Raw genomic sequence first — 24,802 nt, forward strand, 5'->3', positions numbered from 1 at the left:
TTAAACATTCATCTTTCCCTCAACTCTGACCAGTTTCCCAGTCCCCATTGCTGAAAAACATCCCCACAGTATGATGCTGCCACCACCATGTTTCACTGTGGGGATGGTGTTCTTTGGGTGATGTGATGTGTTGGATTTGCGCCAGACATAGCGTTTTCTTTGATGGGCCAAAAAGTTTAATTTCAGTCTCATCAGACCAGAGCACCTTCCTCCATACATTTTGGGAGTCTCCACATGCCTTTTCGCAAACTCAAAACGTGCCATTTTGTTTTTTGCTGAAAGTAATGGCTTTCTTCTGGCCACTCTGCCATAAAGCCCAACTCTATGGAGTGTACGGCTTATTGTCGTCCTATGTACAGATACTCCAGTCTCTGCTATGGAACTCTGCAGCTCCTCCAGGGTTACCTTAGGTCTCTGTGCTGCCTCTCTGATTAATGCCCTCCTTGCCCGGCCTGTGAGTTTTGGTGTGCGGCCGTCTCTTGGCAGGTTTGCTGTTGTGCCATGTTCTTTCCATTCGGTTATGATAGATTTGATGGTGCTCCTAGGGATCATCAAAGATTTGGATATTTTTTATGACCTAACCCTGACTTGTACTTCTCAACAACATTGTCCCTTACTTGTTTGGAGAGTTCCTTGGGCTTCATGGCAGTGTTTGGTTAGTGGTGCCTCTTGCTCAGGTGTTGCAGCCTCTGGGGCCTTTCAAAAAGGTGTGTATATGTAATGACAGATCATGTGACACTTATGATGTCCACCTGTGTGCAATCTTTCACTAATTATGTGACTTCTGAAGGTAATTGGTTGCACCAGAGCTTTTTATGGGCTTCATAACAAAGGGGGTGAATACATACGCACATGCCAATTATCAGTTTTTTATTTCTAAAAAAATAGTTTTATGTATATATTTTTCTAATTTTACTTCCCCAACTTAGACTATTGTGTTCTGATCCATCACATATCATTCAGATAAAAAAAAAACAGAACTAAAGGCTGTAATGTAAAAAATAGTTAAACAGCCAAGGGGGGTGAATACTTTTGCAAGGCACTGTAAGTATAATGTGTTTGTTATTAAGAAGAAAAAAAAAAAGCTTTAGGCGGGTTCACACCTATGCGAATTAGATGCGGGTTTCCCCACATCCAATTCGCATAGCAGGAAAATGTGACTGGCTCCCTATGGAGCCGGTTCACATATCTCCGTTGCAGCTGGGGAGCGCACTGCACAAAAAACGCTGAGCGTCTTTGGCTCCATTTCAGGGCTAAATTCAGGCATAGAATCAGCCCTGATTCGTCCCTGAAATGGGGAACAGGGACACACAGCCCTCCTGTGCAATCCGCAGTGGGTTATAGTGTGAACCCGGCCTCAAAGTCACTTTAAGTGCTTTTGTTACTTTGGGAATCTCATGACTCCTCTTCCCATCCTTCCCTCCTTGTTTATCTGAACTCTTATCTGATTGGATAATGCCACTGACTTTATTTTTGGGGGCAGAGGTTGTGTTTTTACAGGTATCCATCTGACCAATGACTGTCCTCCTGGTCTCCGGCTTCTTCTTCCTTCTGCTAACCTTTACACAGGTAAAAAAAAAAAAAAATCATTTACTAAAATCTTTATTTCACATTGTAACTGAGCCCTGGCTCCTCAGCCTTCACATTAAAGCTGAACTCCGGGATCAGTAAATATTTGCATGTTCTCCCTGTGCCTGCATGGGTACTTTGGTTTCCTCCCACACTCTAAAGACATGCTGGTAGGTTAATTGTCTTCTGTCTAAATTGGCCCTAGTATATGAATGTGAGTTAGGGACCTTAGATTGGCATGATTACTGTGCTGTACATAAGCCTGTACAGAGAGCAGAGCTGTGGGAGGGGCCTGGCAGGCCCCATACACACTATTAGATATTCTGCAGATTTTTGTCTTCAGATTTACCACAACCGTGTAGTACAAGGGCCTGTCTGATTGCATACAAATTGAAAATCTTAAGGTTTGATCTCATATTATATGGTTTTTGGTAAATTTGAAGACAAAAAATAGCAGAAAAGCTAATAGTGTGTATGTATGGGGTCTTAAACCATGGCAGGAACTGAAGAGATATCTCCCCAGCAAGGGCACAAACAGCAATAATAACCTGACAGGGGTTCTAATCCTTCCCTGCTCCTTCCGAAAGTAATAAAGCAAAATGGGGTTTGGGCAATTGTGTTCTCCTAAATGTATAACTTTTTGAACTGGTATTTATTGCTATTTATATAAAATCTTCATAGATATTTAATATAGGGTACTGGGAGGAGTGTCAGGAGTCTGTCCACCATGAATCAGTTGTGGATGGGATTGGAAAAGGCAGAGTCAGGCTGGGTTCACACTATTGTGAATTGGATGTGGGTTTCCCGCATCCAATTCGCATGTCAGGAGATTGTGACCGGCTCTCTATGGAGCCGGTTCACACATCTCCGGAGCGGCTCCGGTGCGAATTGCACAGAGGTTCTGTGCATGGTTCGGTCTGTTTCAGGTCCGTATTCAGACAACAATTCGGGCTGAAATCAGGCCTGAAACAGTGAATAGGGACACACCAGACCCCTGCTGTGAGCCGCTTCATGCTTCAGTGTGAACCCAGCCTCAGTCTCTGGCTTCTCATACATCTTGGATCTTATCACAGTGAGATCTCCCTGCTGTAATTCCTGACTATTTCTGTTGTATTCTGCTCTGTATTATGGTTACATTCTCCATAATATAAATTACATTTTGTAAAATCAAGCAGGTATGGTGGAAACCCCTCATAATAGGCACAACAGGAACGGGAACTCAGCACAGGGATGGTGGGAATCCCTCACAATGAGCATAGCAGGTGTACAGACCCGGGAACTCAGCACAGGGATGGTGGGAATCCCTCATAATGGGCACAGCAGGCTTAAAAACCAGGGGACTCAGCACAGGGATGGTGGGAACCCCTCACAATGAACATAGCAGGTGTACAGACCCGGGAACTCAGCACAGGGATAATTGGAACCCCTCATAATTGGCACAGCAGGCGTACAGATCCAGGAAATCAGTACAGGGATTGTGGGGACCCCTCATAAATGCCACAAAAGGTGGGCACCCCTTATAATGGGCACAGCAGGCATACAGACCCGGGAACTCAGCACAGGGATAGTGGGAAACTGCCATTCTGCTCCGTGACAGTGAGGTTGCTGGTTCCTTAGCTCCTGTGCTTCCAGAGACCAGGGGCTAGAGTTGCTTCTCTGCCCCAGGAGGGATGCTGGATCCTGTGGAGGACCCTGGCGGGGGCCCCCTAGGTAGGCCTGTGGAAGATACTGGGCCTGGCCCAAGGAGAGATGAGTCCCTGTCTGTGTTTAGACAGAGGACTGTCAGCAAGCTGAAGCGGATTGAGAAGGAGGAAGGAGAAATTGTTGGTTTTGATGGCTGAATGTAGAAAGAAAAAACTGATTTGTGCCAAAGTGTACAGTAATAAGAGACCGTCTCTGAGACCTGAGTTAAAGGACTTGGAACAAGCTGTGAGGAAGCAGAAAGAATTAGTGAGTTATCTGAAGGAGAATAGTGTAATATTTAAAGAAAAATATAGGAATGAGGAAAGATTCAACCGCATGAGGAGAGGAGCCACTTCCTGCATGGAAGGTGACCCAATCAGTGAAGAGATCCAGGTACCGACAGACTCAGCAGAGAGTGAGAAAGTGAGCCTGGAACATGAGCCTAGCTCTTCAACGCCTCAAGAATCTGCTGAGCCCTCAATGGCGGAGGCCTCTGTCCCCCTCACTCCCCAGCAATATGGAACATCTGAGGAGGTTGAAGGTACTGGCATGCTGGAGTTCATCACCAAGCTGGAATCCCCTCCGGATGCAGTTTCCCTGGATGGTGATGAGGAGATGGACACCGTTCCTCACCCTGTGGAAGAAAGACCTGTGGAGAGAACAAGATCCACCATGAAGTCTGCAGCAGCTAAGGGGAAGTCTGATCCAACTGTCAGCCATGAAATCGCAGAGGTGACAACACAGCAAGCAGGTACAGTGTGTGTGTGAAGGATAGTGGTGTGAACTTTATTAGTGGCAATGGGCTTGCTGAGGGTTGTAGTCCTACAGGCAGTCAGCCCAGACCCATAGACAATGCACAGTCTGATTTACCTGCTGGAAACAAAACCTCAGATTTAAATGTTACTGGTGAGAGTAATTCTTCTGGGGGAAGAGTCTGCAGTGAGGAGCTCCATGGACAATATGGAGACTTTGCCTGGACCAGACACAACAGCTGTTCCTGTGAATGGTGGAGGAGATGCTGGGTGCAGTAGTGCTACAACTCTTCAGGAGTCTGCAGTGGACAGGATTGTGATTGAACCCAGGAGAGAAGCTGTGTGTTCAGAGCGGGGGGGAAAGGGCGGGTCCTGCCTCTGCTAATCAGAAGACTGCTATCCCAGCTGATTCAGACTCTCTGCCTGCAGGTTTGAATGTGTCAAGGACATGTGCAGGACAAGACTGCAAATGCTGGTGGTGTAAGAAAAACTTATGCTGGTGTTGCTGCTACAGAATCTGTGAAGGGGAGCAAGCAGGGAAGGAGCATGGAAATGGTTTATCTTCCTCCCTGTTTAAAAAGAGGAATGTCGTTCAATTAAAATGGGAGGGAGGAGGAATCCCACCACATAGGAGAGCAGTGGTGGATAAGATTCCGCAAATGGGGTTTAGGCCCGCAGATATCTTCGCCCTGATTAGTCCGGCAGGTTCCTATGAGTTTGATTTGTCTTTTATCTGTCCGGAGTCTTTGGATATATTTTTGGAGAAATATGAACACGTGTGTAGGGGCCTGCCGGACTGGAAAGGGCTCATCCCCAAACTTATATCACACCAGCCACTCATTAAAATGGTCACAATTTTGGTCCGCAATGAGTTCATACCACAAGGGGATTTAACAGTATGGTTGAGGAGGTATGGAGACGTCCTGAGCCCCCTAAAAAAGATTTTGGACGATCGGGAATATGGACGGGGGATGATCTGTACAGTTAAGATTAAAAGTAATTGATAATGTCGTCCAGTGTCTTCTCAGTCTGTATGTAAGGTTTCAGTTACCGAGAATGTGTCTAATCCTTCTGTGTCTGTGTCTTCTAAAATTGCAAAGGCAGCAAGAGGTGCTGAGGCAGGTGCATCAAGTGCTGTGCCAGTCCCCCTCCCTCAACGCTGCAGGGTCTCTGTTAAAGAGGCGTTCCCATTTAAAAAAAAATAAAATAAAAGTCAGCAGCTACAAATGCTTCAGCTGCTGACTTTTAACTGGACACTTACCTGTCCCAGTGTCCAGCGATGCGGGGGATCGAAGCCCCGCTTGTCTCCCCCTCCGTTCGGCAGCGACGGCATTGCAACTATGGGCGCCGGGCTGTGGCTTCACAGCCAGGCACCCATTGCACATGCGTGAGCGGCTCCGCGTGCCGTGATTGGCCGCTCAGTCATCTGGGACCTGTAATGGGTCCCAGATGATTGGCAAGAGGGAGGGAGCAGAGCCGAGCCCTTCCTGTGCCGAGGGGAAGTGATGTCACCAGCCCAGGCACTGAAAGAGGCAGACTATGAGAGACCCCCTAGCAACAGGCATTTAGAGGTAAGTTAAAAAAAAAAAAAACATTTCCAAATGTTTTTTTTTTGTTTTTTTTTTAGGCACATTCATGCATTTTTTTTTTTTTTTTTTTTTTTTTTTTAGGGTGGAACACCACTTTAAGGATCATGGGGTGCAGAGGAGTGGGGAGGATGGTGAAGAGGCTGGCCTAGTGGTAGATAAAAGAAGGGGGAGTGGGGGGGGGTGAAGGGGAGGATAGGTGTGGGGAGACTGTTGACTCTGGTTTGTCCAAGGATGATATGAAGTGGTTGGAGGATAAAAGGAGGAGGGGCAAAAGGAAGAAAAAATAAGAGGTACAGTTACCTTAAGTCCTAAGGTTTTGCCTTTGGAAAATAAGTTTAAGGTCCTATCAGATGATGATGAATGGGACTCGTTGAGTTCAGCGTCCTCTATGGATGATGAGTGCCAGGGTGCAACGAAGTGCGCTGGTTCTCCAGGGAGAGGGAATAGTCAGGCTAAGAAACGGCTGCCTCAACTACCCTAATGGCAGTTGCCACTCCCTTAAAAGTGGCAACCATTAATGTTGCCAGCTTAAGATCAGTAAGTGCTCGTCATATGGCCTTATTTTTGCTCAGCGAGTTTGATGTTGACATTTTTTTTTTTGTAAGAGGCCCATCTGAGTAGTCTGGCCGATATACATCTGGCAAAGAAGGAGTGGAGACGTGGTCCCAGTGTTAATTTTGTCGACTAAAACATTTTAGTCGACTAAATGAATACTGTTTTAGTCGACTAAAATATGACTAAAACTAAAACAATTGAGATGACTAAAATACGACTAAAACTAAAATGGCATTTTAGTCAAAAGACTAAAATGGGACTAAAACTAAATTGAAATTTGACTTCAAAATTAACACTTGTCTGTAGTGCATGTTTATACCTCAATACCATAAATAATAAAATTAGATTTTTCACTTCAGCAGTATATAATGAGTTTGGAAATTGTAGAGAAATGTTAACTAATGCATTACAATTTAACTAAACGCATTTGATTTTAGACGACTAAAATGAGTTTTAGTCGACAAAAATGCACTGGAGATTTTAGTCGACTAAAACGTAGGACATTTTAGTCGACTAAAATGAACTGGAGATTTAGTCGACTAAATACGATTAAATCTAAACCAATTGCAGAAGACTAAAATGGGACTAAAACTAAAATGCCATTTTAGTCCTAAGACTAAAACTAAATCGAAATTTGCTGCCAAAATTAACACTGCGTGGTCCCTCATTTTGATCTCTTGCGGCTGAGCCTTACAGCGGGGTTGCAGTCCTTTTTTCTGGTATGGTAATGCCGGCGGGTATTTGAGGTAGAGATTGGAAGATGCATGGTCTTGGACGTCTCTGTGAAGGGCAGGACCTGTGCCTGATTAACATCTATGGTCCCCAGATAAGTGGGACAGGAAATGCCTCTTTACAAAGATTAAGCCTTTTCTTTTTACTGCCCAGTAGGTTATCTTTGGAGGTGATTTTAACACCATTACTAGGTCTAAAGACAGGAGAGGTTTCAGAGATAAGCTAGGCTATGACACCCTTTTTCTCAATGCCATAGTTAGGGAATCAGGTCTGGTAGATGCACATATTAGGCACTGCCCAGACAGCACGGGTTCACTATTCAGCAAGGTAGTAGTTAGAGTAGGATAGATAGGTTTTTTTAAAGGGAGATTCTGCTTTTTCGGCACCTGTGTGTCGGGCAGTGGAGTTTTCTTATCACTGTATTCTATCTGTGACTCTGAATGCCTCAGACATGCCACCTGGGGGGGGTATCTGGAGATTGAATTTGGCCCTCCTGGAAGACGAGAGAGTAAAACAATCCTTTGAGGATTTTTTTCAAGCACAGGTAACGATCCTAGAATTTTGCAACAGCAAGTCAGAATGATGGGAGCTTGTAAAACAGCGGACTGTTGGGGTTTTCAAGGCCATAGGAAGAAAGAAGCAGCAAGATAAGTATATCACCTACCAGCGTTTGCGGAGGAAACTTGACCGCCTTGTTTCGAATGGAGGAGATTCTGGGGCGATCTCTGAGGTGAAGCGCCTCTTTGGTTCAGGAGAGGGATTACAGGAATTACCATTCACCTGATCCTTACCAGAACTATAAACAGAGCGTAGCAGTTAAGACGGTCAATGGGCTGAAGGACAGTATGGGTTCTCTGACGAAGTCTAGGTCACAGATCCTGGAGGTTGACAGGTCATACTATACCGATCTCCTGGGAGGAAGGAACCTTAATCGGACAAGGATGTTGGGTTTTTTGGACTCTACACCAGGTCTGGAAGGTAATGTTCCTTTGACGAATTTGACAGATGAAATCATTGCAGATGAGGTAATCTAGGCTATTGATAAACTAGCTATCAAGAAAACGCCAGGGCCAGATGGTTTGATAGCCAAATTTTATAAATGTTTTAAGGCGATCCTGGCTCTCTACCTTGCAGAGGTTTTTAATCGTTGTTTGCAAGAGGGTTCTCTCCCTCCATGAGGCAATCTGCAGTGATCCTTCTGTCAAAGGGTAAATATCCTTCAATGATTGGGAATTGGCATCCCATTAGCCTTATTAATGTCGATAGAAAGATACTGGCAAAGATTTTTTTCTGGCGATTATCACCAGTGGCAGGCAGTTTATCACACCACCAGCACTGCTCAGTCCAAGGTAGAAGCACTTTCTCAGCGGAGTTAGGTGTTCGGGAGGACTTGGAGCGTTGTAGGACTGCTGGTTGGGGTAAATTTTTGCTGATCGGGCCTTTGGTCGGGTTAATCATGAGTACTTATGGCTCCTCCTTGGCAAATATGGCCTGGAGGGGGGTTTCATTGATTGGCTCAATATTTTGTACAAAGGTAGGTGCTGAAAGCTTTCCTCTGGTTAATGGTTGGGTCGGGCAGCCCTTTGTGGTCGGCTCAGGTGTGTGTCAGGGGTGTCCATTGAGTCCTCTGCTATATGTGTTTGCAATCGACCCCTTCATTAGAAGGCTAGAAAGTAGACCATTGTATGGGGTACTTTTGGGCATCGCTGGTGAGCCTTCTTTGAAGGTTGTTCTCTATGCTGATGATGTTTCTGTTTTTGTCTCTGGGAATGGGGAGGCGCAGGAGGTGGTCTCAGTTAGAAGGCAGTATACAGAGGCATCAGGTTCAAAGGTCAACCAGGACAAGTGTGAAGCTTTCTGGATGGGCATGGAAGGTGAGAGCTTTGTTCTCCCAGATGACTTCCCGGAGCCCCAACAAAAAAATTTGAGTTCTAGGCATTGAATTTGGCCCAGGTGACTATGGTCATGCAAATTGGGTGAACAGGCTGGAGAATGCCAATGCCAAGGTGGTAAGCTGGAAAGGTTGGTGGCTTTCTTTGAGGGAAAAGGTTGATCTGATCAAGACTTACCTGATTTCAATTTTTCTGTATGTCAGTTTTGTTTGTGTTTTGGCAGTTTCTCTCTATACCAGGGTCTATAGTTGTTTCTTCCAGCTGTTATGGGGGAACAAAATAAACCTTGTCAAAAGGAATTTGACTTACCTTCCTAGGCGGGAGGGTGGTCTAGGGATGATCAACCCTGTAGTCTTTTTCTCTCTAATGTTTGTGAAGAACAATTTTGGTAACATGTTGGCAGAGAGACCGCCTGGGTGGGTTGGTATTTTCCAGTCCTGGTTTAGGCCCTTTCTGCAAGACTGGGAAAATGGTGGGCCAGTGAAAAGCCTGGGGGTCAAGCATGATAAGCTTCCGGCTTATGTTGCCCCTTGTTTGAAAATGCTTCGGCAGTGGCAAGTAACAGCAGGAGAAGTCAGGTCTCTTCCAAGGAAACTTCTTGAGAAGCGGATCGTGAGCTCTGCTTTTTGAGAGCCACTGGCCTTAAGGGATTGTCCAAGCCTGGTTTTGGGGGTGGGTTTGCGATTGATTAATTTGGAGAGAATCCCAATGAAGTTTAGGGATCAGGCTTGGCTTGCCTTTCATGGAAAACTATATGTGAAGGGCAACTTGAAGTTTCTTTCCATGAGTGATTGGGGCTGCCCGAGAGTGGAGAGTGGAGGAGTGGTGGAGTCCATGGATCACTTTCTACTTCAGTGCCCTTTTAATATAGAGTTGTACAAGGCGTTGGAAAGGGCTCTGAGTATACCCTGCCTCCCCCATATTAGTTATGCAGAGTGGGTGTATGGGGCATTCCAGACTCATTGGGATTTTGATTTGGAAACACTTTTTTTAGTTAGTCTAGTAGTCTGTTATTTCACGTGGAGTGCACGGTGTCAGGTATCCTTACGGAGCAAAATCCTCCCTGTGGAAGTGGTGATGCAGGACATTCTGGGTGAGGCTGGGAAGATTCGGGGTCTTGAGAAAGACAGGTGGCAGCAGGAGGCCTGGATAAGGGCGTGGAGGAATATCAGGACTCTGTAGCTGCTGCCTGTTGATCTCGAGATGTGCGGCTTTTCTTTGTATTCTTGTTTCACTCCCCTAGATTTTCAAATCAAATATATTTTTGATAAAAGGCTACATGCATGGTAACGGTGATGTTCCTTAGTCTGGCTCTCTCCTAGGGATTATTTTGTGCGCAATTTGGTTTGCACCATTTATTTTGTTCTTGTTTTTTTGTTTTGTATAGTCGTATTCAATTATTTTGTAAATATGTTTTATTTATTTATTATGGTTTTATTGTATATAAGTTGTTGTTTGTAAGATTTTTCAATAAACAAAATTGACCCCTCATAATTGGCACAGCAGATGTACAGGCTCAGGAACTCAGCACAGGGATTTGGGGAACCCCTCATAATGGGCACAGCAGGTGTACAGACCCAGGAACTCAATACAGGAATGGTGGGAACCCCTCATAATAGGCACAGCAGGCGTACAGACCTAGTAAACTCAGCACAAGGATGGTGGGAACCCCTCATAATGGGAACAGCAGGTGAGCAAACCCTGGGAAAAAAACTTCTGTGGGGGATGTGTATCCTTTCCTCTGTATGACTTAAATTCTATGCCGATTGTGACCATTTTAAATAAAGAGGTTGTGGTCACCTTGTCCCCTGTCCCTGTCTCAGGGAGGAGTTTTTTTTTGTCTCTGACAGTATGTGTCCTGAATATGAGGCAGATTCTGAATGGAATAAATATGAGAAAATTAGCCGAGGTTGATAATATTGCTGGACGTGGGCTGTTCTTATTTTAACCAGATACTTACAGGCAGATGTAATACTTCACCCCAGCAGGAGACTGTTCCTACATGTCCTCTTCTGTGTTTGTAACTACAGGTACTCCATGGGGGGTGTTAAAGTGATACTAAACACACATTGAGGGTGATTTACTAAGACGAATGTGCTGCGCCAGTTCACACCTTAATTGGTGCGTCGGAAAAGTAATTGATTGAAGGTGCGAACCAGCGCATGCAGACTATAATAAATATGTTATCTGCAACTGGTGCTCCAGTAACTGCAGTTTACTCATTGATAATAGCGCACGCCCAATACATTTGGTTAATTTCACCTCATTGGATGTGTCTTGTTAGGCAATTAGTAGGTGTTCTCAGTGAATTAACCCTTTAGATGCTAATATCATTCCTATTACTTCTAATATATCTTTGAAATGTTTTTTTTTTTTCTATTCTTACCCAAATCTTTCAGTACGTTACAGAGAAGTGTTTCTAAACCCAATAAATGAATATTTTCCAATCTTGATCTTTAAAGGTGACCATACACTGCAATCAGTTAGATCTTAAAAAAATTAGATTTAGTGCAAGATTCTGTCCTATAATTTGAATTAAATGTTCAAGTGCATCTTCATATTACCTAATTTGCCGAAATATCAAGTTGTACAGAGATTGGCCAATCAGAGTGCATGACCATCTTAAGTGCCAAATTTGGAATGTAGATGTGCCATGACCCACTTGTATTTTCCTATTGATATTTCTTGGGCATTATACAAGGCACACGAGAACACACCTTTTTTCAAGACGAGCTAGACCATTATTATGGCTCCATACTTGCCAACTTCTCTCTGCTAGAGGATACAAGAACCTACATCTATAGATATATATTTGGGCAGCACAGGTGTAGTGGTTAGCACTTTTACCTAGCAGCAAAAAGGGTTGCTGGTTCGAATCCTGCCTGTGACACCATCTGCCTCGAGTTTGCATGTTCTCTCTCTGCCTGCGTGGGTTTACTCCAGGTACTCCGGTTTCCTACCACACTCTAAAAACATGCTGGTAGGTAAATCGGATCCTGTCTAAATTGGCCCTAATAATATGTCTGAATGTGTGTTAGGGTCCCACACAAACACCACCCCATGTTACCAAAAAAATATATATTGGGGCGTGGCCTAGCGCGCGAGCTGGATGGACGTGTGAGCCCGGAGCTCCGGCGAGATAAGGGACAATAGCGGCCCAAAACAACCATCCGAAGCAAACAAGCACCAAATCTGGCAGAGGGCAAGGCTGGGGGACCCTACAACCATGCCTGGGAAGCGGAGAAAGGACGGAAAGGTCCAACGTCTCACGGACTTTTATCCCCCAAACGGCAGAACAGAGGAGCAAGATGGTGCCGAGGCCTACTCCACTCCGACGGCTCCTGCACAACAAAGATCATCTCAAGGTAATCGGTCTTACAATAAAAGCTCCCCAAGAGACAAAACACAGAATCCACCCACCCCATCCACTTGTAGCCCAGCCAAAACAAAACCCAGGCTGGATGCTGGCGGATTCCGTGACACAGGGAGCCCGGTCTCAGATTTTGGGGAGGACACCAGAGAACTCCCAGAATCGATCAAATCCTTTCCCATACAAAACCAGCCTGTGATAGATACAGTATTGAAAGAAATGTTACTATCTCTGAGAAGCACATTGCAATCTGACATGGCAGGTTATATGCACCGCATGAACAAAGACATACAGGATGTGGGGAATAGAGTGAGCCACATAGAGACAAAAATGGGGGAATATGCTTCCACTATCAATGACCTAGTTGACGCTCAGGAGGACACTGAGGCAGACAATGAATGGATCAAGGCAAAACTGGCGGACATGGAGGACAGATCTAGAAGGAACAATTTAAAAATCAGGGGGATCCCTGAATCGGTGCAACAACAAGATCTGGGCCTGTATGCTGCCACTTGGTTTAAAGCGCTTGTACCAAGTCTTACGGACTTAGACATAACCATTGATAGAATTCACCGTCTGCCTAAGCCGCCCCATCTGCCAGATCTAATTCCTAGAGATGTGATACTCAGACTGCATTTCTTTCACGTAAAGGAACAACTGATGTCCACAATGAGAAAACAAGAGCAGATTCCATCACAATACCATAATCTACAGTTTTTTGCAGATTTGTCACAGTTTACCCTGCAAAAACGCAAAAACCTGAACACAGTGACAAAAGTTCTACGCAACCACAAAATTGTGTACAGATGGGGGTATCCCACAAAAATAAATATTACTAAGGGTAACCGCACCTACACGGTGACATCTCTGAATGAGGTATCCTTTCTGACCCCCCAGAAGAAAATTCGTCCACTAGCACTCCGCGCCACTTGTCACAGGAATGGAAAACAGTTACTGCGAAAAATGCCACTTCTCACTCTTGAATAAATAAGGATGATCTCCAATCACTTCTTTTAGTCCCTAACTAATGAAGTCCTCAAGATTGAACTTTTCCCCCAGTTACATTTAACAGCAAAATGCTGTTCCTGGGTATCCTATACCCCCGTATATGTTGCACTTATTGTGCTATACCAAAGTTGAAAGTTAATGACTTTTTGTTTTTTTTTCTACTTATATTTTCTACCTTTTCTATACTCCTGCCGTTACCTCTGGGATATGGACAACATCGCTTCACCCAAGCTTACACCTCTTCCACACAGGAAAAACAACGGAAACCTCTCCAACAAATCCGACTTTGACTTGGACCTCCAAGAACAGTCAACCTCTTTTGCATCAAATGACAACCTATCTTTTGACCCGTACAAGTAAGTCTACATTATTACATGAAGCTATAACTGCACCAAACATAGATGGACTAAGCACTAGAATTAAGATGAAGGTCTTAATTGTAAAGCTTATCTCATTTAAACTCCATTCCTATTAATATAATCTCCATAAACGCTAAGGGGCTCAATCACCCCATGAAACGCAAATCATTGTGGCAAGAAGCACTGACACACCGAGGAGACATAATAGGCGTTCAAGAAACTCACTTTTGCAACCAAGCACCACCGAAATGTACCCACAAAAGCTTTCCGCATGTTTTTACTGCCAACGCAGATTCAAAAACAAAAGAAGTATTAATAGCCATAAAAGATTATGTAGCATTTACTCTCCATCAGGAAATCCGCGATCCGCTGGGCAGATACCTAATTCTGATATGCGAGCTGAATTCTTCAATGTATACACTAGTAACAGCTTACTCTCCTAATAAGCGTCAAATACACTTCTTTAATAAGCTAATGAGAAAAATCAGAAAGTGTCAAAGAGGACCGCTTATACTGTGCAGAGATTTTAATGCTACCCCGGACCCATCATTAGACTCTACATCTAAATCTATACGCTATTCTCCTACATTATCAACTTCCCTCAACAAATATAATCTCTATGACGCTTGGCGCTGTTTCCATGCCAACGAAATAGACTTTACGTTTTTTTCTGCAGCGCATAAAATCTATACAAGAATTGATCTATTCATGGTAGACCAACAAAATATATATTTTCTTAATTTGCAAATAAGGATCATCTCTTCCTCAGAACAGTGAGCGAGGCATGGTGGTGGGAAGTAATTAGCAGCAGTACAGGCAACTTCCTTTAGAGGCTTGATGTCATTCCTGTGTGCTGGCCACCCCTTCCAGGAACCAGATATGCGCCACAGGCACATACCTATACACACAGTGGTCGTGCATCTACAGTGGGGATGGAAAGTATTCAGATCACCTTAAATTTTTCACTCTTTGTTATATTGCAGCCATTTGCTAAAATCATTTAAGTTCATTTTTGTCCTCATTAATGTACACACAGCACCCCATATTGACAGAAAAACACAGAATTGTTGACATTTTTGCGGATTTATTAAAAAAGAAAAACTGAAATATCACATGGTCCTAAGTATTCATACCCTTTGCTGTGACACTCATATATTTAACTCAGGTGCTGTCCATTTCTTCTGATCATCCTTGAGATGGTTCTACACCTTCATTTGAGTCCAGCTGTGTTTGATTATACTGATTAGACTTGATTAGGAAAGCCACACATGTCTATAGAAGACCTTACAGCTCATAGTGCATGTCAGAGCAAATGAGAATCATGAGATCAATGGAACTACCTGAAGAGCTCAAAGACAGGATTGTGGCAAGGCACAGATCTGGCCAAGGTTACAAAAAAATTTCTGCTGCACTTAAGGTTTCTAAGAGCACAGTGCCCTCCATAATCCTTAAATGGAAGACTTTTGGGATGACCAGAACCCTTCCTAGAGCTGGCCGTCTGGCCAAACTGAGCTATCGGGGAAGAAGAGCCTTGGTGAGAGGTAAAGAAGAACCCAAAGATCATTGTGGCTGAGCTCCAGAGATGCAGTTGGGAGATGGGAGAAAGTTGTAGAAAGTCAACCATCACTGCAGCCCTCCACCAGTCGGGGCTTTATGGCAGAGTGGCCTCTCCTCAGCGCAAGACACCTGGAAGCCCGCATGGAGTTTCCAAAAAAACTCCTGAAGGACTCCAAGATGGTGAGAAATAATATTCTCTGATCTGATGAGACCAAGATATAACTTTTTGGCCTTAATTCTAAGCGGTATGTGTGGAGAAAACCAGGCACTGCTCATCACCTGTCCAATACAGTCCCAACAGTGAAGCATGGTGGTGGCAGCATCATGCTGTGGGCGTGTTTTTCAGCTGCAGGGACAGGACGACTGGTTGCAATCGAGGGAAAGATGAATGCGGCCAAGTACAGGGATATCCTGGACATAAACCTTCTCCAGAGTGCTCAGGACCTCAGACTGGGCCAAAGGTTTACCTTCCAACAAGACAAAGACCCTAAGCACACAGCTAAAATATCGAAGAAGTGGCTTCACAACAACTCCGTGACTATTCTTGAATGGCCCAGTCAGAGCCCTGACTTAAACCCAATTGAGCATCTCTGGAGAGACCTAAAAATGGCTGTCACCAACATTTACCATCCAACCTGACAGAACTGGAGAGGATCTGCAAGGAGGAATGGCAGAGGACCCCCAAATCCAGGTGTGAAAAACTTGTTGCATCTTTCCAAAAAGACTCATGACTGTATTAGATCAAAAGGGGCTTCTACTAAATACTTAGCAAAGGGTCTGAATACTTAGGACCATTTGATATTTCAGTTTTTCTGTTTTAATAAATCTGCAAACATGTCAACAATTCTGTGTTTTTCTGTCAATATGGGGTCTGTATGTACATTAATAAGGAAAAAAATGAACTTAAATGATTTTAGCAAATGGCTGCAATATAACAAAGAGTGAAAAATTTAAGGGGGTCTGAATACTTTCCAACCCCACTGTAGATGTATTTGGTGCAATTAGCTGCAGGAATCAATATTTTAATGTAAATTAATAGTAAAGCAGATGCAGATTTCCAGGACTAGACTAACAAATGTTTCTAGTGAAAGGCAACTGGTGTGTTATATTAAAAAAGGTCTAAATGGGCCATTGACATGCATCACAGTTGAGCTCGGGAATGTGTCTTTGCAAAGTTAAACTAAATGAAATCCTTTCTTATCTTTGCTTGGGGATAGAGTGCAGAGGGATTAGAAGTCTTGTCAGTTTTTGGGGATGTCTGCACCTCTGATAGGGTGAAGACGCCTCCCAAATTTTGCCACTTTCTCCTTCAAATTTATTCACTTCCTGTCACATAGCCAAACAGGAAGTGACGGTAAAACCCTACCAATGTCTTTCCTTGGGGACACACAGGTCAATCTAAATAGTTTCCCCATTAGATAAATTGCAGTCTAGCCTTTTGCTCTGTACACCCCAAATTAATCAGGTATCTTGGACTTTGGGGTTTATTTACTAAAGGCAAATCCACTTTGCACTACATGTGCACTTGGAAGTGCAGTTGCTGGAGTTCCGAGGAGGACATGCAAGGAAAGTAAAAAAACAGCATCTTTGCTTCAACATAATTGGATGATAAAATCACCAGTGCTTCCCCTCAGATTTACAGCGAGTACACTTTTGCAGAGTGGATTTGCCTTTAATAAACCCCAAAAGACCTAATAAAGTGGGGTGTACACAACAAAGTGCTAGAGGGCAATTTGCCTAATGGGGACACTAGTTAGATTGATCTGTGTGTCCTCAAAGAAAGACATTGGTAGGTTTTTACCCTCACTTCCTGTTTGGCATGACAGGAAGTGAAGCCAAATTTTAAGAAAAGGGACACAAAGCCCAACCTAAAATAGACAAGCAGGGGTTCTAAGACTCACTTAGTCTCCCTCAAATGCCCACAATTAGAATAGGATTGTCTAGAGCTCGATTTTAGCTCAGTGCTCTAAATCAGTGGTTCTCAAGTACCCCCAACAGGCCATGATTGCAGGTTTTCCTTCATCTTGCCCAGGTGCTTTAAATCAAAGTCAATGGCTTTGTATTTTGGACAGCTGTTTTAGCTAAGATACATTTCCTAAACATGTCCTGTCCGGGGTACTTGAGGACTGAGGCTGAGATCCACTGCACTAAAATGGTAAAGTTAATACTTACCTCTCTGTAATTTTTGCTTCCTGGTGACTATCCATGGCAGCATATGCACAATCCATGCATATGCTACCATGAAGGCACCAGGAAAGTAGCTTGTAGGCAAATCACACCTTTTTTTGTTTTGCCTTGCCATGCCAATAAGCCTAGTTAAGCTGCAGCTGGGAAATCTGTTGCATGAAAAGTAACAAAAACACATAAAACATAAAAATTTGCTACAAATGTTATTGGTCAACAAAACAGGACTTGGAAAAGAGCAAGGAAAGCAAAAAAAAAAAAAAACACATGTATGTTCATTTGAGACACTAACAGAAAATGGTTTTTGAGGTCTGACCATTTTGCATTGGAAATTAACAGGAGTTAAAAGGACCGCACCCACAAATGGATATCTATTAAGGATTTAAACATTAGTCACAACATCTTGAGAAAGATGTTACAAAATAATGCAGCACAGACAATTAAATCAAAGTGAACAACCTACAAACGTCACACATTGACAACATCAAAAATATTTCAGGGGAAAATGTCCCCCACCCAAAAAAAAACAATAAACCAAAGTAAAAAAAAAAACTTGCTTGAAAACACATCTGTTTTGCAAAAGAAAAACAAACAAAATACAAAGAGAAGATACATGTGTTACAAACTCAGTAAGGACACCCAAATGTACTCTCTTGTCGGCCCCACACACACAATCTTGCCTCTTTTCAGGGCAAGGTAAAGAATGCTATCTGCAAGCCTTATATAACATAGGTTTGTGTGCTAATGAGGCAATTGAAAACACATGCACAGTCCATGAAACACACAAAATGCAAGTTAACCCAATGTAGAGACAGAATTTCAAAGTGGGTACACCTGTTAAAGTTGTCCTTACATTACTAACCCAAAAAACACACTCTCTGAGCATGTGCAGAACCATCCAAGTGCTGTTCACACACAAAAAGCACAAAAAAAGCAAAGTTCCTGAGCATGCCCAGACCAACCCAAATGCAGCTAGCACAAAATAAGCCACCCCCTGTCCAAAATTAAGCACATCATCCAGCATGTCCTTATTTAAGTTTAAGAAAAAAGAAGGTGGAAAAAAGTACTGGACTGCATCAAAAATTCACCAAAACGTATCATAAACGTACTGGAACGCATGAAAAACATGCATGCAGAAAAGCACCTGGAACGCATCTGGACTGCATTTCTATGGAGTGAACTACCCCTAAAGCTAGTAACTTGGGTGTGGAGGGGGTTACTCTGCCTGTAAAGTGGTGCATCTGTAGCATGTATCCAAAATGCTGCTTCAAAGACGTACAGCTTTAGAGAAAACTTACAAATCGACATTGCAGCTGCAAGATTTTAACCCAAAACAAAAAATAGCCTGCCCCCAATACATACAAGGCCTTTTGGGTCTGTTAAGGCTTAAAATGAGAACCCCCACGTGAAAAATACCACCCCAAAATATAAAAATATTGTGCCCCTCCCACACACTAACAAACCCTTAGCCAAACACACAGCAAGCCAGCCCATGAAAGGGGGGTGGATGCTTGGGGGCAGGAGGGTCTCGGGCACCCCAAAAGTCAACCACCTTGTTCCCATATTCAAGGGGACAAGGGCCTCTTCCACACAACCCTAGCCTGGGGTTGTGGGGGGCTGCAGACGGGGTTTTACAGAATGTGGAAAGCCCCTTTAAACTATTGGGTACAAGGTGCTTTGTGGTTGGTATTGGACTGAGCCCAACATGCCCCAAAAGGCAGCCACCTATGTTGAGTGCATGTGGCCTTGTATGGTTCAGGAGGGGGTTGGGAAATTGCGGCGATCGCTCTTCTTGCCCCTTTCCTAGCTGGCCCTGTTGTATGCTCTGAAAAAATATGTGGTTTGGATTGGTGAAGGCAGGTCATAGCCTTTTAAGAATGGAGTGGAGTGTGGAGTTCCCCTTTAAGAGCAAAAGCTAGCCCAAGGAAATCATATGCATTAGAGGGGGAAGGTTAAATGCCCTTTTAGGAGGAGCTAGAGGAGAGAGAGTCTTTTTACATAATTTTAACAAGGTGCATATCACATGTTGGCAACTTAACATGCTAACATGACCTGTGTGCAAATCTCCTTTAAAAAGTACATAAACAATACTTAGTTTCTCCCAAGATAAATTTGAAAAGTTTATGTCCCATCTAGATCTACCTTAATGCCCCCATTACTATAGAAGATATAACGGGGTGATTAAAGCTCTACCGGCTCATTAATCTCCAGGCCCGGATGGACTCCCTTACATGTACTATAAGACTTTTTCTGAAACTTATCCCTCATTTACAATCTTTATATTCCTCTTTACTTAAAGGTTCCATTCCACATTCACAATTTTTACATGCATACATCACTGTCATTCCTAAGCCAGGTAAGGATCCTTCATCACCAGACAATTACTGACCAATAGCATTATTGAATTCTGATTATAAAATATTTACTAAGATACTGGCCAATAGACTCTCCCCATTATTAACAATGTTGATTCACAGGGACCAAGTTGGTTTTGTTCCCACAAGACATGCAGGGGACAATACTAGGCGGACTGTGGATCTTATAGATCTTCTAAATAAAACTAAGCAACCTGCCATTGTTCTAAGCTTAGATGCACAAAGGCGTTTGACCGCCTTAACTGGCCTTTCATGTTTGCAACCCTTTCCAAATATGTGTATTCCGGCTCCTTTATCCAAGCCTTACAGGCTCTACATTCTAATCCCTTGTCTCAAGTACAACTGTCTTCCCATTTGTCGCAAAGATTCTCCCTTAGTAGTGGTACTAGACAGGGGTGCCCATTGTCACCCCTGTTGTTTATATTATGTTTGGAACCTTTGGCATTAGCCATCAGATCTCATTCAGAAATAAGGGGGGTTTCGCGGCGACAGAGGGATTATTAATTGTCACTTTTCGCTGACGACATATTACTGACTCTCACACACCCGCATACATCTTTACCTGCCCTACACGATATTCTTTCCACATTTGGAGCAATATCAGGGTTTAAGATTAAACGATCGAAAATGGAAGCTTTATCTATAAACATATCCCCAGTCCAGTTTAAACTCCTTCAAGACTCCTTTAATTACCGTTGGTGCCCCTCTAAATTGAAATATTTAGGAGTATATATCACACCTTCATATTCCACTTTATATTCAAAAACTGATAAAAGGGGTAAGTACAGCGCTGCGCTAAAAAAAAGGGAGAGTACTAGAGTAGCAGCTAACACACCCGTAGACTCAGGGTAATAATAACAACAAAAAATTAAAAGTGTAGCGCTATAAGCTCAATAAATATATACAGTGAATAAATGTATCAAAACAATATAAGGAATGAATGGGCATATGTAGTTAATCTGAAAAACTACTAAGTGAAACCATGGTACACTAAATAAGCAAACGTAACAGTGACTGATATGAAAGAAACAATAACACGTATATGCATTCAACACCTCAAACAATAAGTGAATAACATCAAAACATAATAGTCCATATCAAATATGTGAAATATTTGTGAAAAGAACCAAAAGTCTATGGGGGTAGTGCATAGGCAATGATGGACGAATGCCTCCCAGACGCACAGGGGGATTGTTAGACCCAATCTGGCAGGTAAGTGGACGGTGGAAGGACCATAGGTGCACGGAAGATTGAAATCAGTCGTATGGAATCACTCGGGGGGGCTCCACACCGCACGGATTTGGCTGTACCTGGCAGATCTCTCTCATCGTTTAAACTTTTCACTCATCCACTTGTCAGATCTTCAATGCCAAGGACTGAATGTGTCTGTAGTGTGGGTGATCGCTTGCTGCAAGCCTCTGGTCCAAGAATCCTCTGAGATTACTCTTCATGCATCAGATGTGGAAGCCGTGCTGATATTCCTTCCTGCCGTGTGGTGATGACATCTGACCAGACATACTACCCAGACCTGTTGGTCATCAAGCTTTTTTGACCTGTATGGCGTATGCTATTTCAGGCCATTAAACTCCGGTAAGCCTCCACATTTTCTGGTGATGGTCCCTGCACTGATTTCAATCTTCCGTGCACCTATGGTCCTTCCACCGTCCACTTACCTGCCAGATTGGGTCTAACAATCCCCCTGTGCGTCTGGGAGGCATTCGTCCATCATTGCCTATGCACTACCCCCATAGACTTTTGGTTCTTTTCACAAATATTTCACATATTTGATATCGAGTATTATGTTTTGATGTTATTCACTTATTGTTTGAGGTGTTGAATGCATATAAGTGTTATTGTTTCTTTCATATCAGTCACTGTTACATTTGCTTATTTGGTGTACCATGGTTTCACTTAGTAGTTTTTCAGATTAACTACATATGGCCATTCATTCCTTATATTGTTTTGATACATTTATTCACTGTATATATTTATTGAGGTTATAGCGCTACAGTTTTAATTTTTTGATATTCTACTTTATACCAAACTAACTACCCCCCTATGTTTGCGGAAGTAACCCGTCTCTTAAATACCTGGACCTCTCTACCGCTCTCCCTTCTAGGTAGGATAAATGTTCTTAAAATGTGGATTCTTCCTAAGATGCTCTACCTGTTCGAAACGCTTCCAACATCAGTCCCAATGTCGCAGTTGAAACTACTCCAGAGACAATTCCTTAAGTTCATATGGAATAATACCTCCCATAGAATTGCACGATTGGTAATATTTGCTCTTAAACATAGAGGAGGTTTATCTGCTCCAGATATCATTAAATATTATTATGCCTCTCTTCTCCGCATATTGACATCCTGGGTCTCCAGATAAGCCCCTAGTAGATGGGCTGAGATTGAGATGGGGATTACAGTCCCGGTTCATCCCTGCTATATGCTATGGCCTTCATCTTCTAAATTTATGCCTCAGCTGAGATCCTTATGTCTGGCGCCAATGCTCTTCACCCTTAATATTTGGAGAAGATGTGCAGATAGATTCTCACTCTCCTCCAAGTGTTCTCCCCTTCGAAATATACTTTTTAACCCAGATATCCCGGATGGATTGTCCTTTATGAGGATGTACCCTTGGACTCAGGCGGGAATTTTTCAACTGCGACATCTTGTTCATCCGGTTTCACTTACCTTATTGCCTTTCTCGGAGCTACGAACAAAGCATGACCTTCCTGCCTCCCTTATATACTCCTATACGCAATTCAAACATTGTTTTCTTTCTGAATCCCCTTCACTCTCCCTAGAGAAACCTACAGCCTTTGAAATCTTATGTGCCAGTGGCCCTTATGAACCCAAACAGATCTTGTCTATCTACAGAATCCTACATGAAAGCATACCTTTAACAGAATATACGCACAATTATATGCGCAAATGACCTCATATACTACAACGTCCAATTTCATTCCTGGATTGGGGAAAAATTTGGGAATCTAGGTCCAAAATCTCACGTTGTGTAGTGCAGAGAGAAACCGCTTGTAAAATCTTGTTTTTTTGGTATAAGACCCCAGACCTGATGCATGCTTGTGACCCCACCTTATCCAAGCTTTGCTGGAGATGTAATAAGGACGTAGGTTCCCTTTTTCATATATATTGGGAGTGCTCCCTAATTAGCCCTTTTTGGAGCAAAATCCAAGAACTTCTGCAAAAATTATTAAACATACATATTCCTCTAAGTCCTATGTATTTTATATTGGGCCTTCCTCTTCAGGGAATTCCCAAGATCTCAAGAAAAATAATGTCTTTTATCGTCCTGGCCGCAAAACGAGCCATACCTAGGCATTGGCTTTCCTCCTCTCCCCCTACAATTCAACATGTCCTTTCAATAACGGCTGATACTCGTAGGATGGAACACCTAACTGCTAAGATAGAAGATACTCTCCCCCTTTTTAATAATATGCGGCAGGTGTGGGATGACTCGGAGTTCTCATTAGATTCTGGAGATATCCCTGACCTCTGAGAGCCCTGTTGTTTTCTTTTTCTCTCGCTGATTGTAAGGTGTAGCCCTCATCCTCTGGGTTTATTTCATGTTTGCATCTAATACATCTTATTTTATTTTATTACTTTTCTCACTTTCTTACTTAGAGCCAGATAACTTTCTTATACAATGAATGTTAATAGATACAGTATATTGAATTAGCTTCTATGCTCATTTATATGAAAAAACTTCAACTGAATATACTTGTATCTGTATTGTCTTACATTTATAACCGCTTGAATGTGCCATTTCATACTTGAGAAAGTTGAAATGACTTTATTTTTTCTATATGACATTATATGTAATGTTACAAATTTCTATAAATAAACAATTTAAAAAAACAAAAAAAAGGACATAAAGGTGAACCAGCGAAAAGTACATAAAGGTGAAAAAAAAAGTACATAAAGGTGAAAAAAAAAAGGTCAAGTTTAGAGTTGCGCCCGTTCAGCCCACGCATTGCATTTGCATTGCTTGACATTTACTAAGATTTTGGCCGCACAGTGAACAACGCATTTGAATGAGCGCAAGAGCCGCTTGCGCATGCGCAGTGCTTAAATTGATCTCACGCAGTTCTAAACGTACTTGCAGGCACAGAAGGCTTGCTCAGAAAAAGTTACTTACTTATTCTATTTTGGGCATATTTGTTACTTGGGCAGTTGTTGTTACTATACTTCCTCACATCTCCCCACATCACCCCATAATATTGGCCCCTCCATCTTCTGTTAATACTGAATTGAAGATGTCGTGCGCCATGTCCATGGTGGCACTCAGATTTAATTCTCCCGTGCCTTGAGATCACTATAGTAAATGGGGATTAGTGCTCTGTTACCGGCGCAAATGTTTCCTAAATATGAAAATGTGCGTTGCACCTCGCCATGCGCCTCAACTCATGGTGCAAACCTTTCGTAAATCAGCCCAAATGTTTAATTTACATTCTCTCTTCTTTTTCTGTATGGGGACGATGGCACTGTAATTATGTTAATTACATAGTTGGTGAGGTTAAAAAAAGACACAAGTCCATCCAGTCCAGTCTGTGTGTGTGCTTTTTTGTCAGTATTACATTATATATTCATGTATGCTAAGGTCGTTTAGGTCCCTATCTAATAGTTTTTTGAAATCGTCTATGCTCCCTGCTGAAATCACCACCTGTGGAAGAGAATTCCACATTCTTACCACTCTTACAGTAAAGAATCCTCTACGCCAGTGGTCATCAACCCTGTCCTCAGGGCCCACTAACAGGCCAGGTTTTATGTATTACCTTGAGTCGATGCAGACTAGAATATTGCAATCACTGAGCAGCAAATGATATCACCTGTGATGTATTTCAGTTATCTTGCAAACCTGGCCTGTTAGTGGGCCCTGAGGACAGGGTTGATGACCACTGCTCTACGCAGTTTAAGGTTAAACCGATTCTCTTCTAATTTTAGTGAATGGCCACATTTCTTTTTCATTTCTCTTTCACAGAAAAGTTTTATCCCTATTGTAGGGTCACCAGTATAGTATTTGTACATGGAAATCATATTTCCTCTCAAGCATCTTTTCTCCAGAGAGAATAAGTTCAGTGCTCGTAATCTTTCCTCATAACTAAGATCCTCCAGACCCTTTATTAGCTTTGTTGCCCTTCTTTGTACTCGCTCCATTTCCAG

The 24,802-nt window shown here is 42.9% G+C and overlaps 1 protein-coding gene across 5 annotated transcripts in view; it reads left to right on the forward strand.

Annotated features, from left to right (window-relative positions):
* LOC141126752 (ecto-ADP-ribosyltransferase 5-like) overlaps positions 1–24,802 on the forward strand; it is a 102,565-nt gene that overhangs the window by 15,689 nt on the left and 62,074 nt on the right. For 4 of the 5 annotated variants that reach the window (XM_073612722.1, XM_073612725.1, XM_073612721.1 and 1 more), the window contains one exon: positions 1,484–1,569. The exons of the other annotated variant lie outside the window; for it this stretch is intronic. In XM_073612722.1, coding sequence (XP_073468823.1) covers positions 1,516–1,569 — 54 coding nt within the window. In that variant the 5' untranslated portion in view covers positions 1,484–1,515. The remainder of the gene's footprint in view (positions 1–1,483; positions 1,570–24,802) is intronic. 5 annotated transcript variants of the gene reach the window in all.

This window comes from Aquarana catesbeiana, linkage group LG02 (genome assembly GCF_042186555.1).
Source record: "Aquarana catesbeiana isolate 2022-GZ linkage group LG02, ASM4218655v1, whole genome shotgun sequence".
Classification (NCBI taxonomy): Eukaryota; Metazoa; Chordata; class Amphibia; order Anura; family Ranidae; genus Aquarana; species Aquarana catesbeiana.